This window comes from Trichoderma camerunense (genome assembly GCF_050948025.1).
Source record: "Trichoderma camerunense strain CBS 138272 chromosome Unknown V8C40scaffold_15, whole genome shotgun sequence".
NCBI classification, from domain to species: Eukaryota; Fungi; Ascomycota; class Sordariomycetes; order Hypocreales; family Hypocreaceae; genus Trichoderma; species Trichoderma camerunense.
Genome location: NW_028145355.1, coordinates 882,435 through 894,365, shown reverse-complemented (window position 1 = coordinate 894,365; position 11,931 = coordinate 882,435). Strand labels below are relative to the sequence as shown.

The window sequence follows — 11,931 nt, the reverse complement described above, 5'->3', positions numbered from 1 at the left end:
CTTACATGCCAGTTAAGAATTGATCTAGTAGGCTTATTTGGTCCATAGGAGATGAGGCTGTAACAATTTAACGCATCTCAGCTTTGCTACTCCGGTGATTCCAGAATGGCATCTTATTTACATGTATTTGTCTGACAGTCTCAGTAAGACCTACACGGTTCTTTAGTTGCAGCTGCTCCACTCTGTCATCGATCAACTTCATTCTATCCAGCAGGGGATAGCACGCCATTGGCTACATCGTGCTTATGGGACGCTTTATTGCGCACCTCGTTAGGCACCCCATAAGGCACTTTATTAGGTACTTCGTCAGGCATCCCCCGGAGCGAGTTTTAGGATCTCAAATCTTTTCGACTCCAATCTCCTTGTAAGAGCGTCTCAGCTATGGCTACGTCAACTCTGCTCGCATCAGTATGAAAGAGTCACGCTATCAATGATGGAAAGCAGCAAAGGCTCACGCCCTGCCGAGAAGCTTCAAGCCGTACCAAGGCAGAATAGATATGTCTACGGACCCTTGAAAGCCAGACAGAGCGTTCGATTTCTCGTCCTCCAGCCAGGGTCCGATTGCGACCCCTTAATTGGGAACCTCGAAGTTGGAAGTCTTGACTTGGCAGATATTGAACAGCTTCCACCCTATGAAGCCATATCGTACGTCTGGGGTAACTGCGACCGGAATTTCCAGCTCATTTGCGATGGCAATGTCCTCCCTCTCACACAAAGCATCCATGACGCATTACGTCGAATTCGGCTGCCGGACCAACCGCGGCGATTGTGGGCCGACCAAGTTTGCATCAATCAAGACGATACAGCAGAACGCAGTCAACAGGTAAAGCTTATGAATCTAGTATACAAAAATGCTGAAAGGGTTCTTGTATGGTTGGGAAGTGATTTAGACGGAGCTGCTGAGCAGGCGGATCGGATTGTGCATGATCTTAACGAGGTATTTAAAGATAATGAGGCCCATGCAGCCTTTAAACTCAACTATGAAGAAAATTTAGCAATGCAAAGCTCAAAGCCGTGGATTCCTCTAGCAAAACTCACAAAACTACCTTGGGTAAGTATACCACATCCCTTGCCAAGACGAATCGAGAAACGCAATGAATGGAAACATATACAGTAATGATACCGCCATTGCTTATTAGAAAATAATGTCCTGATACTAAAGTATTAGTTCCGACGAGTATGGATTGTCCAAGAGATTGGAACTGCTGCTCCTGCCACATTGTACTGGGGCGAAACAGAAATAGACTGGGAAGAATTATCTTTTGTGGTAACCGTTCTGAATGGACAGTATTATCACTTTCGTACCCGATTTTTCATCAATACGCCTTCCATAAGCTACCTCTGCCGACGCTTCGTCGAGCCAGACACAGCTTACTACGACAACAATAAAGGTCACTTTGCATACGAACTTCACAAGGCCAGGCCTCTTTTGGCGGGCGACAATCGAGACCGCATATACGCCTTTCTAGGACACTATTCCATCAACAAAGGTGGTAATGAACTTCAAAATCTCACCGCAGATTATTCCAAAAGCCTCAAGGATGTGTACATCGATGTTGCTATGAGAATTCTCCGCGGCGCCCAAGATCTCGTCATGCTGTCTTCGGCACATTACGACAAGCCACAAAAAGAAGACAGTGAACGCTTAGGTCTACCATCCTGGGTCCCGGATTGGAGATACCTACCGTTGCACATCCTCGGCTCACCTTCGGTGCCTCATCGAGCGTCCAAGGACACCAAGCCAGACTTGACCATAGATGAAGATGCCCGAATTCTGCACATCCGAGGTGTTAGAGTAGATGTTTTGACGACGACTTCATGGCAGATTCGCAACACGGCGTTTCAGATACGGCAGGGCGCTCAGGAGACGAAGGAGACGAAGGAGAGAAAAGGAGATTGGGGCAATATTCTCCAACGAGAGGAACTCGATGATACTAGCGCTAATAAGCGTGCTCCAAACATCAATACGAATCACAATAATGTATCCCAGCAGCGAGATCATCCACCTCGACAACAACGAAAGCCTGATCGAAACGGTCCTCGCACACACGCCATGGAAGCCCTCTGGAAACATATCTGTGGCTACGAAACATTCAACCTCACTGGTGTTTACCCTCCTTTTCTCACAAACCCACCAGCAGTAACAGCAGCCAACCTTTCGCCCTTTTCTTTACCTTCTCCATCGTCATCTTTTACAGCCCCAACATCTTCTATATCTGCACTCCCACATGGTCATCGTCAATCCGCCTTCTTCGCCTTCATTCAGACTCTCACCAATGGTTGTGTAAGTTTTGGTCGATCGCGGCCCTACTCGACCATCTCTTCTGAAGAATTTCTTGCTGGTGGAGCAGCGTATCTCACACGCTACGCAAAACCGCCCCCCTCTTCTACTCCTCCCCCCTCCTCCTCCTCTGCTACTATACAGCCACAATCGCAGACACTTTCTCCATTCTCTTCGATATCTCACGAGAGAGACAGAGGAGACAGTGCAGTCAGAGTCAACGAGAACGGCAACGTTAATCCCGTAACCGCTAGACCCCCCTCCTCGCACAGTGAGCTTGTCTCTTCCGACATCCACGCACTATCTTGCAATGGTGACCCCTTCGAATGGAGCCGCGAGGCCGTCATGGTTACTCGGCACCGCAGCTTCGCCGTCACCCGCAAGGGGTATTTCGTGCTTGGGCCCGGTGGACTGTAGGAGAATGATGTCGTGGTTGTGCTGCGCGGCGGCACGGTTCCCTTTCTGCTACGGAGGGTCAGTGCCATGGGTAATGGTCCTGAGGGAGGCTGGATGCTTGTTGGAGAGTGCTATGTACATGGACTGATGGATGGAGAACAGTGGGATGCTGAAGGGGTGGAGGAAGAAGTATTTTCGATAAGGTGAGCAGGCGGGCGTGGTTTCGAGGGAGTCCCTTAGAGTGATGAATGAGTAGGTTGAGGTTGTGTTATTCAGCATCCTGGCAGATAATTTCTAGTGGTAAAATACGAGTTTGTCAAAAATGGTTGCTTCGAAGTTGTCCGAATACTAAAAAACAAACTTCAAGACCTCCTAGGCAAGAAAACGGGTTGTATGCAAATCGTATCCTATTTCAGCAGTGTCGTTACTCAGAGAAATAATTACCTATAGCGTCCAAGGACCCTACTCGTTGGATATTGCATTCCGTGGGAAAATCCTTGTTCGGCTACAGGGTATTTACACCTACTCAGTAGTTATACAGCTGTGAAATCCCCCGCATTGATGACGCCTAATAGCATGAGAAGGTAACCAATTAACTTGAAGTCGGTACCTAGGTAATTACCAACTTGCATTTGTAGCCTCGATAGCTATAAAAAGCACATAATCATGTAGCCAGCAGCGGCTAAAAGGCAGTTGCTAGGCATAAAACCCCTCAACGGCATTCCACTTCTGTCTTCAAATTCAAGGCTTTTTACATCTCTCTCAAGAATCCCATAAGGGCGATTTCATCAATTCCCTCGCTATATATTCACTTGCAAGCGATTTACGCCATGCTTAGGCGCATGAAAAGAAGAGTATCAAAGTTTGGCAGAGATCAAGGTGAGCATGGCCAAACTCAACTCCCGCTGGCACTATTCATTTCCAACAGATTTCAGTAGCACCAGAAGACGCGGCTGAGAGCAATCACAAAGAACTCCAGACATCTACCAGCAACGCGCTAGACTCTGGAGCAGCGTCAGACCCTACGCCAGACATTGAGCCTGAGAGCGTCTACGGCTTGAAGGAGCTTGTAGCCCAGCGAGGTAATAATGCTGAGGCCGTAGATATTATCGCCATTCATGGATTGGACGGCACCCGTGAAGGAACTTGGACGGATCGAAATACAAGAATAAACTGGTTATGCCACCATGACTTCCTTCCGAAGAGCATCCCCAATGCTCGAGTTCTTACCTTTGGATACAACTCAAAGAGTTATTTTAATCGCGGCAACCCCGGCGTCAATGACTTTGCTTCGGAACTCCTTGCCTCGATCAATAGTAGCAGGAGAACGCCCGAAGAGAAACAAAGACCGATTGTATTTGTATGCCATAGCCTGGGTGGCTTAGTGTTTAAGAAGGTATGTGTTTTCTTCACCTGATCTTTAAATGTGTGTGATTGTCTGACATGGGCTGTATATGCCTAGGCAATTATCAAGGGCCATGAATGGGATACGTTCTATGGTTCACTAAACAAAAAGATTTGTGGAGTTGTATTCTTTGGCACCCCTCACAAAGGCTCAAAGTTAGCCAGCTGGGACACCATCGGCACCCGCATTACCCAGGCCGTAACCCTTGGCTTTGCATCGAGTCCGAGTTTCGTCGAGGGTCTCGTAGTCGATTCTCAAATGCTCAAGCAGATCTCTGAATCCTTTGTTCCTCGCGCTGGCGCGTACAAGATTCGGAGTTTTTATGAAACATTGTTCATGAAGGGACTTAATTGCCGCGTAGGTAGAGCCCCGTTTCTCTGTTGGCTAAACTCACACTACTTCTAGGTGGTAGAGGAGGAGTCTGCGCGACTGGATTTGCCAAACGAGTTGGCAATTGCTTCTACTTCAAATCACTCCAACATCTGCAAGTTTCCTAGTGCAAATGATCAACGATATAAAAATGCCATAGATGCCATTTTGGCCGTCATGGATACAGACGCTCGTGAGTCTTAAGCCGAAATAACATTTATACCGTTGGGCTAAGAAATTAATAGGAGAGGGTATGAATTCGACATGTTAGCACTACCCTGAATGATGGACTGCTGGACACTAATGTACTTTCAATATAGAAAATGAGCGAGAACGATACACTTATTTAAACCGATTCTTCACAATAAATTACGAGGACATCATTCAATCTATTCCCAAACGGCATCCAAACACCTGCGAATGGCTTCTCGATAATAAAGTCTTTCAAGACTGGCTCTCGGGTACGGGCCATCACGTCATGTGGCTCCATGGGTATCCCGGTATGGGTAAATCAGTAATTGCACGATACCTTGTGGAAGCCCTCGAGGAACGGAACCAACCATCCTTGAGCCCAGTGCCGTCAATGTTGGCCTTTTTCTTCTGCTCCTACAGGGATAAGCAAGCCGCGAAAATGGAAAATTTAATTTCTTCATTAATTCACCAACTTGTGTCCTTTGACCCAGGACTAGGTGATGCGATTTCACGAAGGTTTCCCATCGTTGACAGATCGGTTACTGAGAATATAAAGAACCTGTGGAAAGTATTACAAGACGTCATCAATGCTATTCAGAAAAAGACTCTATACATTGTCATTGACGCACTCGATGAGCTTGAGGCTGCCTCGTGGGCTACTTTCTTGGACCAATTCCTAAATATCTTGGACCAGTCAACTTCAAAAGTACGGGTCGTTATAACAAGTCGAAATGAAAGTGCAATAGAAAAAGTTTTAAGCTCGCGATCGGCCAGCCTGGATCTCAGAAATGGAAGCAAGAATGTATCTGACATCTCCACCTATCTTTTCGACAAAGTGTATAACTATGGTCGTGAAAATTCTTTTGGGGAAGAAATGTGCGAATCGATTCATTCAGAGCTCTTTACAAGATCTGATGGAATGTTTCTCTGGGCTCATTTAGCATGGGAGTACTTCATTGACGGCGTTGCATTATGGACAACCAAGCTACTGCGGCAGAGGCTAGAAAACCTTCAACATTTACCACCTGGGATTGATACACTTTACTATCGAATCCTTTCAAAGGTCAACATTAAAATGACCGAGGAAGTGCGTCAATGCTTTGCATGGATTCTTGTCGCAGCTCGTCCCTTAAGTATTGAAGAGATGTCTATTGCGTTAGCACTTCGTGAAAGACCAAGTTGTTTAGCCGATATTGACATTCGCCTTAATTTACGAAACTTCTTCAAGGTGGTATGCCCTCATCTTATTAAAGTCGACGACAAAGGTCTTGTTAGTTTTGTGCACCAATCGTTCGCCGAATTCCTTCGAGAAACAAACGTGAAAGTGGATATTGAACGTCGAGTCTCAAACAACTTTCGTATCGACTATGATAAGGCCAGATACAGCTCCGGATTGGACTGCTTGCTATATCTTGCGCTGGATGACTTCAATGCAGAGCCAGAAATTTGGGTGGAAAAACACTTTACGCAAAGAATCAATACCTCATTATTCAACAAGTACAAATTTCTTAATTACTCTCTCCTTTGGCCAATACATCTCCAAACTTTGGATGATGACGATGCAGCGTGGGATCATTACGCTGCAACTCTTGAAGGAAACGACCGCCATATGAGATGGGCGCCTTTCAACCCTCCCTGGTTCTTTCTTTGGTCTGAGGGATTAAAGGGTCTGCTAAAGCGGAGTGTTCGGCATGGATTAAACATAAATGCTCTTAGTTCGGATGGAAAACACATCATCCATGCCGCCATCCGCCGCTTCGGTACCAACTGGCTACAGGATGTCAGCTTCTTGCTTGATCTGGGAGCTGATATCAATGGCAAAGATGACATTGGCCAGACACTTCTTCATCGGTTGATAAGAACCGAGGAAGTGGAGGGAATAAAGAAATGGATTATGAGACCTGGAGTTAATGTTAACTCTCAGGACGGGCTTGGTCAAACAGCTTTGCACGCTGCTGCTCGTACTCAACAGTCGACAGCAGAAATTATAGACATTATAATGACCAAACAGGATGTGGATGTTAATATTCCAGACTGCCATGGTCGTACCCCATTATGTCTCGCAACACACTGGGGTCGAAAGCAAGCAACAATGAGTCTTCTTGAAGCTCCAGGCATTGATATAAACACAACAAATTCCCAAGGAGAGAGTCCGCTTCTTAATACTATTATTCAAGGATGGACCGATGTGGCTCTTTTGCTACTTGACAAAATAGATAATATTGACGACTTTCATGATAATGTTGGCCGCAACGTATTTCATTGGGCCGCATTCCTAAATATGCCTGAGGTATTCCGAAACGCTATCTTAAAACAAGAAAAAGCTCTGGAAGCTGCTGATAGCAGGGGCTGGACACCACTACATACTGCAGCAGATGAGGGAGATGTTACTGTTGTTCAACTTCTTCTGGATCAACAGGTCTCTGCTACTTCGGCAAACAACTTTGGCGAAACTGCTTTACATCTGGCTGCATCACGAGGACATCTTGGAGTTGTTAAACTCCTGATTAGTTACATGCCCTCGTTTGCGGTTAATACAAAAGATTTCAACGGCTGGACTCTATTACATCGCGCTCTTGCCTCAGGTAGGGACGATATGATAAGATTCTTGCTGAAGGAAAATGTGGACGTGACGCGGCGAGATAAAGACGGACGGCTTGCTATCTCATTTGCCGCAGCATTCGCACCAACAGATATACTGTGCGAGTTTCTAAAATTAACTCCTAATGATATCCAGTCTATCGACTGCTTTGGGTACAGCCTTCTTCATATGGCAGCATTCTACAGTAACGGACCTAACATCATATTTCTCAAATCAATTCTTCAAGAAAGAGAAAACAAATGGGGCAAACATCCTATAGACTACTCTCCGACAGTGGAATTCTCTAGGTTTCTTAAATCGCACGGCTTTACACATTCGAAGACATATTTGGATCAACAAAATAAGCTAAGTGCTGAAAATGAAGAGTACAGACGTAGGAGGTACCAGGACTTGGGGACACAGAGCGTTGTCGAAAACTCTCTAATAGTGAGACCACAGAGGTAAGGGCTTGCCTTTTAAAAACAAGAGCTTAGAAAAATTAACAAATCTCAGCTTCGATGAGCACGGCCTTGTTCCAAACAGTTGAGATGTCTTCTTCTGATGAGTTTGTGAAAACACATAGAAATCACAGGAAAATAATTCCTACAAACTCACCTTCATTGGAAGAAGTATTCCTCTACCGAATCCACGAGGGAGAGATGGCATCATTTTACTACTTTACCAAGATGGGTATGGCCGATTGAAGCTGAAATTCAGCCGCTGCTGTATTTAGTTGAAGCGAGCTTCCAAAGTCAAGGCTAATGAAGCCCTAGTTAGAAGGGATGGGATCCCGTAGCTTGAGCGGCCTCGATTCAACTGCCAAGTACAGCCACAATGCTTATTTTGACGTGGCAGGCTTATATATCTGCTGCAAATGGACAGTTAACTTTTGGTAAAAAGATCCTTATCCAAGCTGAATGCTGTTAGCGCCCGTCTCGAGCTTCAAGGTTAGAGCTCTCAAAAGACTGGAATGTATCGACATGTGACTTGCGTCACAAGTTTATTGCATTTGTATATTGTATTAATGAAAGATCAGCTTTGTCATGCTTAGACTCTCGATACACTAGAAAACAAAAAGCCAAGCATGAATTCTTCATGTCAGTGTACAAGTTTCCTGACTGTTGGCACAGTCACCTATATTCACTAAAAGAACTCGACAAACCATATAGGCAGTGCGGATTACACATTAGAAATAGAATAACTAAAAAACTTTTGAGTAGCCTTGGCTGAAATACAACTTCATCCCTCAAAGCTCAGCGTTGTCCAGTCCATGCCAATTATTACGGGCAATCTCATCCAGCCACGCCGCCATCCGATATCCTGCGCGCGCGATTTGCTTCTCAACAAGGGAGCTGGCCTGATTATAATAATCCTTCTTGCTCAGCTCCTTACCTTCAATTTGTGAAGGTTCGTAGTTGTCGATAAAAACTGTACGTCGACGAATATGTATAAGTAAATCACAGTCGAAAACTTATTGAAACGATGGGAATCCTTACCGTTGTCGCACACAAAGTCATTTGCTTCATTTGACCATGTCAAAACCGTTTTGAAAGAATCTGACGGGTCAAAATCCTTCAACCAGCTATCCTTCTCCGCCGCGAATTTTCCATTGGAAATTTCGCTTGCCAGTTCCTGTGCCCACTCCAAGGCACGGCGATTTTGTTTACTATGCAGATGCTCGGTGAACTTCTCCGGAATCAACGTATCCCAGACTTTGTGCAGATTTCTTTCGTCACCTTGCCACTTAACCGATAGTGTAGTGCCTCCTTGGGAAATGTCTTCATTATGAAGCGGCTGGTGCAAGTCGCCAATGAAGTGGACAAGCATTTTGACGGCAAATTGACGGTTCTTTTCGGATGTTTGGCTGTTTAGAGCCAACTCTGTCATATTGACCAACGCACTGATGACACAGCCGTCCTTTTTGCAATCACGCTTGTAGTCGACATTGCAGTCTTCAGCTTCTGGATTATCGTGAGCATCGATAAAATGCCACCCTCTGGTAAAGTCTCCCTCATGGCTATGCGCAAAGTCATCAGCGAAAGTGGAGATTCCAGCGAGGTAATCATCGTCAGTGTTGCCCAAAAGGTCCTTGAGGTAGGCTTCCGTCGAGTTGGAGACGAAATAGCTTCCAAGGTACGCCGTGGTATAATGGCCAAGTTCTGTATCATGTGTTTAGTTTTCACCAATACTCAGACTCTCATAGCATATGTCGGGATAGAGTTTCACCTACGCCCCCAGGCAATGGCCCCAGGCAAAGACACCAGCCCAAGCACCACGAGTTCAATGGAAAACTTCATACTGTTAGATTGATTTTGACAGAAATGTTAGTTGGCAAACGCAACTGCTGACCTATTAGATATGATGAAGTCCTTTATTTTATAGACCGGACTCACATCACAACTCATTTTCAGCTGGCATGCCTCTGACGTCAACCTCAAAGTCGTTTCAGTGGGCACGAATGACAGCACCATGTCGCACCATGTGAAGCAATGCTGGCTTGAAGCCTAAAGTCAAAATACAGACTCATCTCAATCGGCAATGCTGGCGGCGGACCACTTTGAAACTGATGTGCTTGAGCGCTGAGAACCCTAATTATAAGCTCAAAATTTGAGTTTCGTTTGACAGTGACGTCTGCTGTCAACCTTGGCGACTTAGTTTGGAGTTATATATGTCAGCGTTGCCCGTTTTGGTTGCATACAATACTCAACAGAGCATCAAATCTATCGAAACAGATCTCGATACACTATTCGCTGTGTGACTTTTCGCAATAGCATCACTGCCAATTAGTACCGGTTCAAACACACCACTCTAGAGTAGCAGTACAAATTACTGCTCTAATACCTGTCAAAATGCCCAAGATGACACCAGACTACGAAGTGAGACTGCAACTCGACCCTGCTAGAGTACTCAACTCCGAGCACGAGCTGGAGTCGGACATCCTGGAGTTCTTCAAAGTATCCGAAAAAGCTCTCCAAATGAATGTGCAGTTCCTCGACAAATGTTCCAAGGAGATATACAATGCCGGCTGGTGTGTGCGAATCCGCAAAGTGGAGGAGAAATCCCACCTCGAGCTGACGTACAAGAAACGGTACGATATTGACAACGGCAACATTGATGAGGTACTCGCTCGAGCGAAAAAGGATGGATTTCATGGTGGAGATACCAAATATGAAGCGCAGGTCGAATGGGGCTATACGAAACAGACACTCTCCATCAGTAGGGAGAAGCAAGTTTCACATTCTGGAAAGACCGAGCTGGAACTCCCTGGACCGAGCGACTCGCGCAAAATGGCAATCAAGGAAGAACCCGACAAGTTTGACGATTGGGGACCTGGCGAAGATTGGGGGACAAAAACACTGGCGAAAGCGAGAGTGTTTGGCCCTGTTCTCGCCAAACGCTGGATCGGCGAATGGAATGACATTGAAGTGTATATCGAAGTTTGGCCAATCCCCGATGCTGAAGGGACGGGAACCGAGTACATTGTCGAAGCGTCGTTCAAGACGGACAGCTATAAGACGGCTTCCGCCGGGCGCATCAATCTCACCAGCCAATTGCAGGCTCATGACTGGGTTCTTGCTGAAGACTCTCTAAAGACAAAGCTTATTCTAGAGCGCTACTCATGCTCTAATATGGCAGCTGAAAATGGGAACTAGAAGCTGTTTTGATGATGAAGCAGGGGTGCGAATGGCTCAACCATAGCTTCAACCCCGCGATGCTATGCCATAAGCAGCAAAGACAGGTGTTTTGTGTGAGCTGAATCTGCATTCTGCAGAGTGTGTACATTAGCTCAAGAGCTATGGCAGAGTCGTCGGGATTTCCCAATGCCTGATTAGTTGTCTGCTCGCCACGTCAGTTTTGGTTGGACCTAGGCAGTGTTTTTGGTTGTGCGTGATGTAGATATCTCAGAATATGAATCGCCCGAGCCGGCGAGGAAGCCTCTCGGGGTGAGAAATTGTATAAAGAGTGCCTCAATCTGCCTCACTTTGTACGAAACTGTTATTCAAGTCCACAAGACAAACACGAGAACTGTACTTGCACACAGTTTCCATCTTATAAACACCTCCTGAAAGAAACATGTCTGACTCCCAACAGACCGAGGCGCCAAAGCCTCAGCAATCCGTCTTGAGTATGTAGCATCACTTCATCTCAGCACTGTCCACTAAGAGATATTCTGTCATTTAGAAAAGCGCGACACACCAGAAGCCGTGCAAGCAGCTCATGATCAACTGGAAGAAGTCGCCCAAGAGTACAACAAGGCCGTCCAAGCCGGAAACAAAGAACTGGCAACCGAGCTTCGCACGAAGCTGAATAGCCTTCGAGACAAGGCTCACGCAGGAGATCATCTCGGCAGCAAGCTGCAATGGGGCGACATATACGAGATGTGGATCGAAATCCACAACAACACCTCAAGATGGCTGCGCGGCGCCGGCGGCTGGCAAGTGAATCACGGCTGGTTCGAGTCCGCCGCCGTGGGAGACATTGAGCCTGGCGGCGTGTGCTACATTCACATGGGTGGAGGCGCCATGTACGGAATCGACTGCGTTGCGTACTTTCGTTTGGACGGAGAATCTAGCAATTCGTGGTTCCAGTGGTGGTTTGGCCCCTATGACCCGTATGAGGAGCTTGTTGAGATGTGGTCTCCATCACCATATTCCAGATCTCTTGACGGGGACAAGAATATCGGATACTTTTATGTAAACGAGTGAG

General features: G+C 46.2%; 5 protein-coding genes across 5 annotated transcripts; 4 read left to right on the top strand and 1 right to left on the bottom strand.

Annotated features, from left to right (window-relative positions):
• Window positions 1–433: 433 nt before the first annotated feature.
• Window positions 434–2,698, top strand: V8C40DRAFT_268510 (HET domain-containing protein; the record flags this gene model as incomplete). Its single annotated transcript, XM_083219965.1, has 2 exons — window positions 434–1,051; window positions 1,169–2,698. The coding sequence occupies 2 exons, from the start codon at window positions 434–436 to the stop codon at window positions 2,696–2,698; spliced, it is 2,148 nt and encodes a 715-aa protein (XP_083070657.1).
• A 1,775-nt stretch (window positions 2,699–4,473) lies between these two features.
• On the top strand, window positions 4,474–8,164 carry V8C40DRAFT_66881 (ankyrin repeat-containing domain protein). Its single transcript, XM_083223276.1, has 4 exons — window positions 4,474–4,644; window positions 4,697–4,702; window positions 4,772–7,685; window positions 7,738–8,164. The coding sequence occupies exons 1-4, from the start codon at window positions 4,629–4,631 to the stop codon at window positions 7,769–7,771; spliced, it is 2,970 nt and encodes a 989-aa protein (XP_083070656.1). The 5' UTR covers window positions 4,474–4,628; the 3' UTR covers window positions 7,772–8,164.
• Window positions 8,165–8,462: 298 nt separating this feature from the next.
• On the bottom strand, window positions 8,463–9,823 carry V8C40DRAFT_66843 (S1/P1 nuclease). Its single transcript, XM_083223274.1, has 4 exons — window positions 9,618–9,823; window positions 9,455–9,565; window positions 8,721–9,383; window positions 8,463–8,652 (listed from the first exon to the last, which is right to left on the bottom strand). The coding sequence occupies exons 2-4, from the start codon at window positions 9,519–9,521 to the stop codon at window positions 8,471–8,473; spliced, it is 912 nt and encodes a 303-aa protein (XP_083070655.1). The 5' UTR covers window positions 9,522–9,565; window positions 9,618–9,823; the 3' UTR covers window positions 8,463–8,470.
• On the top strand, window positions 9,640–11,240 carry V8C40DRAFT_66862 (uncharacterized protein). The gene has a single exon (XM_083223275.1). It carries the CDS (start codon window positions 10,074–10,076, stop codon window positions 10,875–10,877), a length of 804 nt encoding a protein of 267 aa, XP_083070654.1. The 5' UTR covers window positions 9,640–10,073; the 3' UTR covers window positions 10,878–11,240.
• A 58-nt stretch (window positions 11,241–11,298) lies between these two features.
• On the top strand, window positions 11,299–11,930 carry V8C40DRAFT_268506 (uncharacterized protein; the record flags this gene model as incomplete). The annotated part of the gene is made up of 2 exons (XM_083219964.1): window positions 11,299–11,350; window positions 11,407–11,930. The coding sequence occupies 2 exons, from the start codon at window positions 11,299–11,301 to the stop codon at window positions 11,928–11,930; spliced, it is 576 nt and encodes a 191-aa protein (XP_083070653.1).
• Window position 11,931: the final 1 nt, after the last annotated feature.

What these genes read in the sequence shown, in the direction of transcription:
- V8C40DRAFT_66881 (XM_083223276.1), top strand. An exon ending in CTAATAGTGAGACCACAGAG is followed by an intron (nt 7,686 to 7,737) that starts GTAAGGGCTTGC and finishes AACAAATCTCAG; the next exon opens with CTTCGATGAGCACGGCCTTG.
- V8C40DRAFT_66843 (XM_083223274.1), bottom strand. Translation starts at nt 9,521, where the DNA reads ATGAAGTTTTCCATTGAACTCGTGGTGCTTGGGCTGGTGTCTTTGCCT. An exon ending in TGGGGCCATTGCCTGGGGGC is followed by an intron (nt 9,384 to 9,454) that starts GTAGGTGAAACT and finishes CACATGATACAG; the next exon opens with AACTTGGCCATTATACCACG. An exon ending in TGACTTTGTGTGCGACAACG is followed by an intron (nt 8,653 to 8,720) that starts GTAAGGATTCCC and finishes GTCGACGTACAG; the next exon opens with TTTTTATCGACAACTACGAA.
- V8C40DRAFT_66862 (XM_083223275.1), top strand. Translation starts at nt 10,074, where the DNA reads ATGCCCAAGATGACACCAGACTACGAAGTGAGACTGCAACTCGACCCT.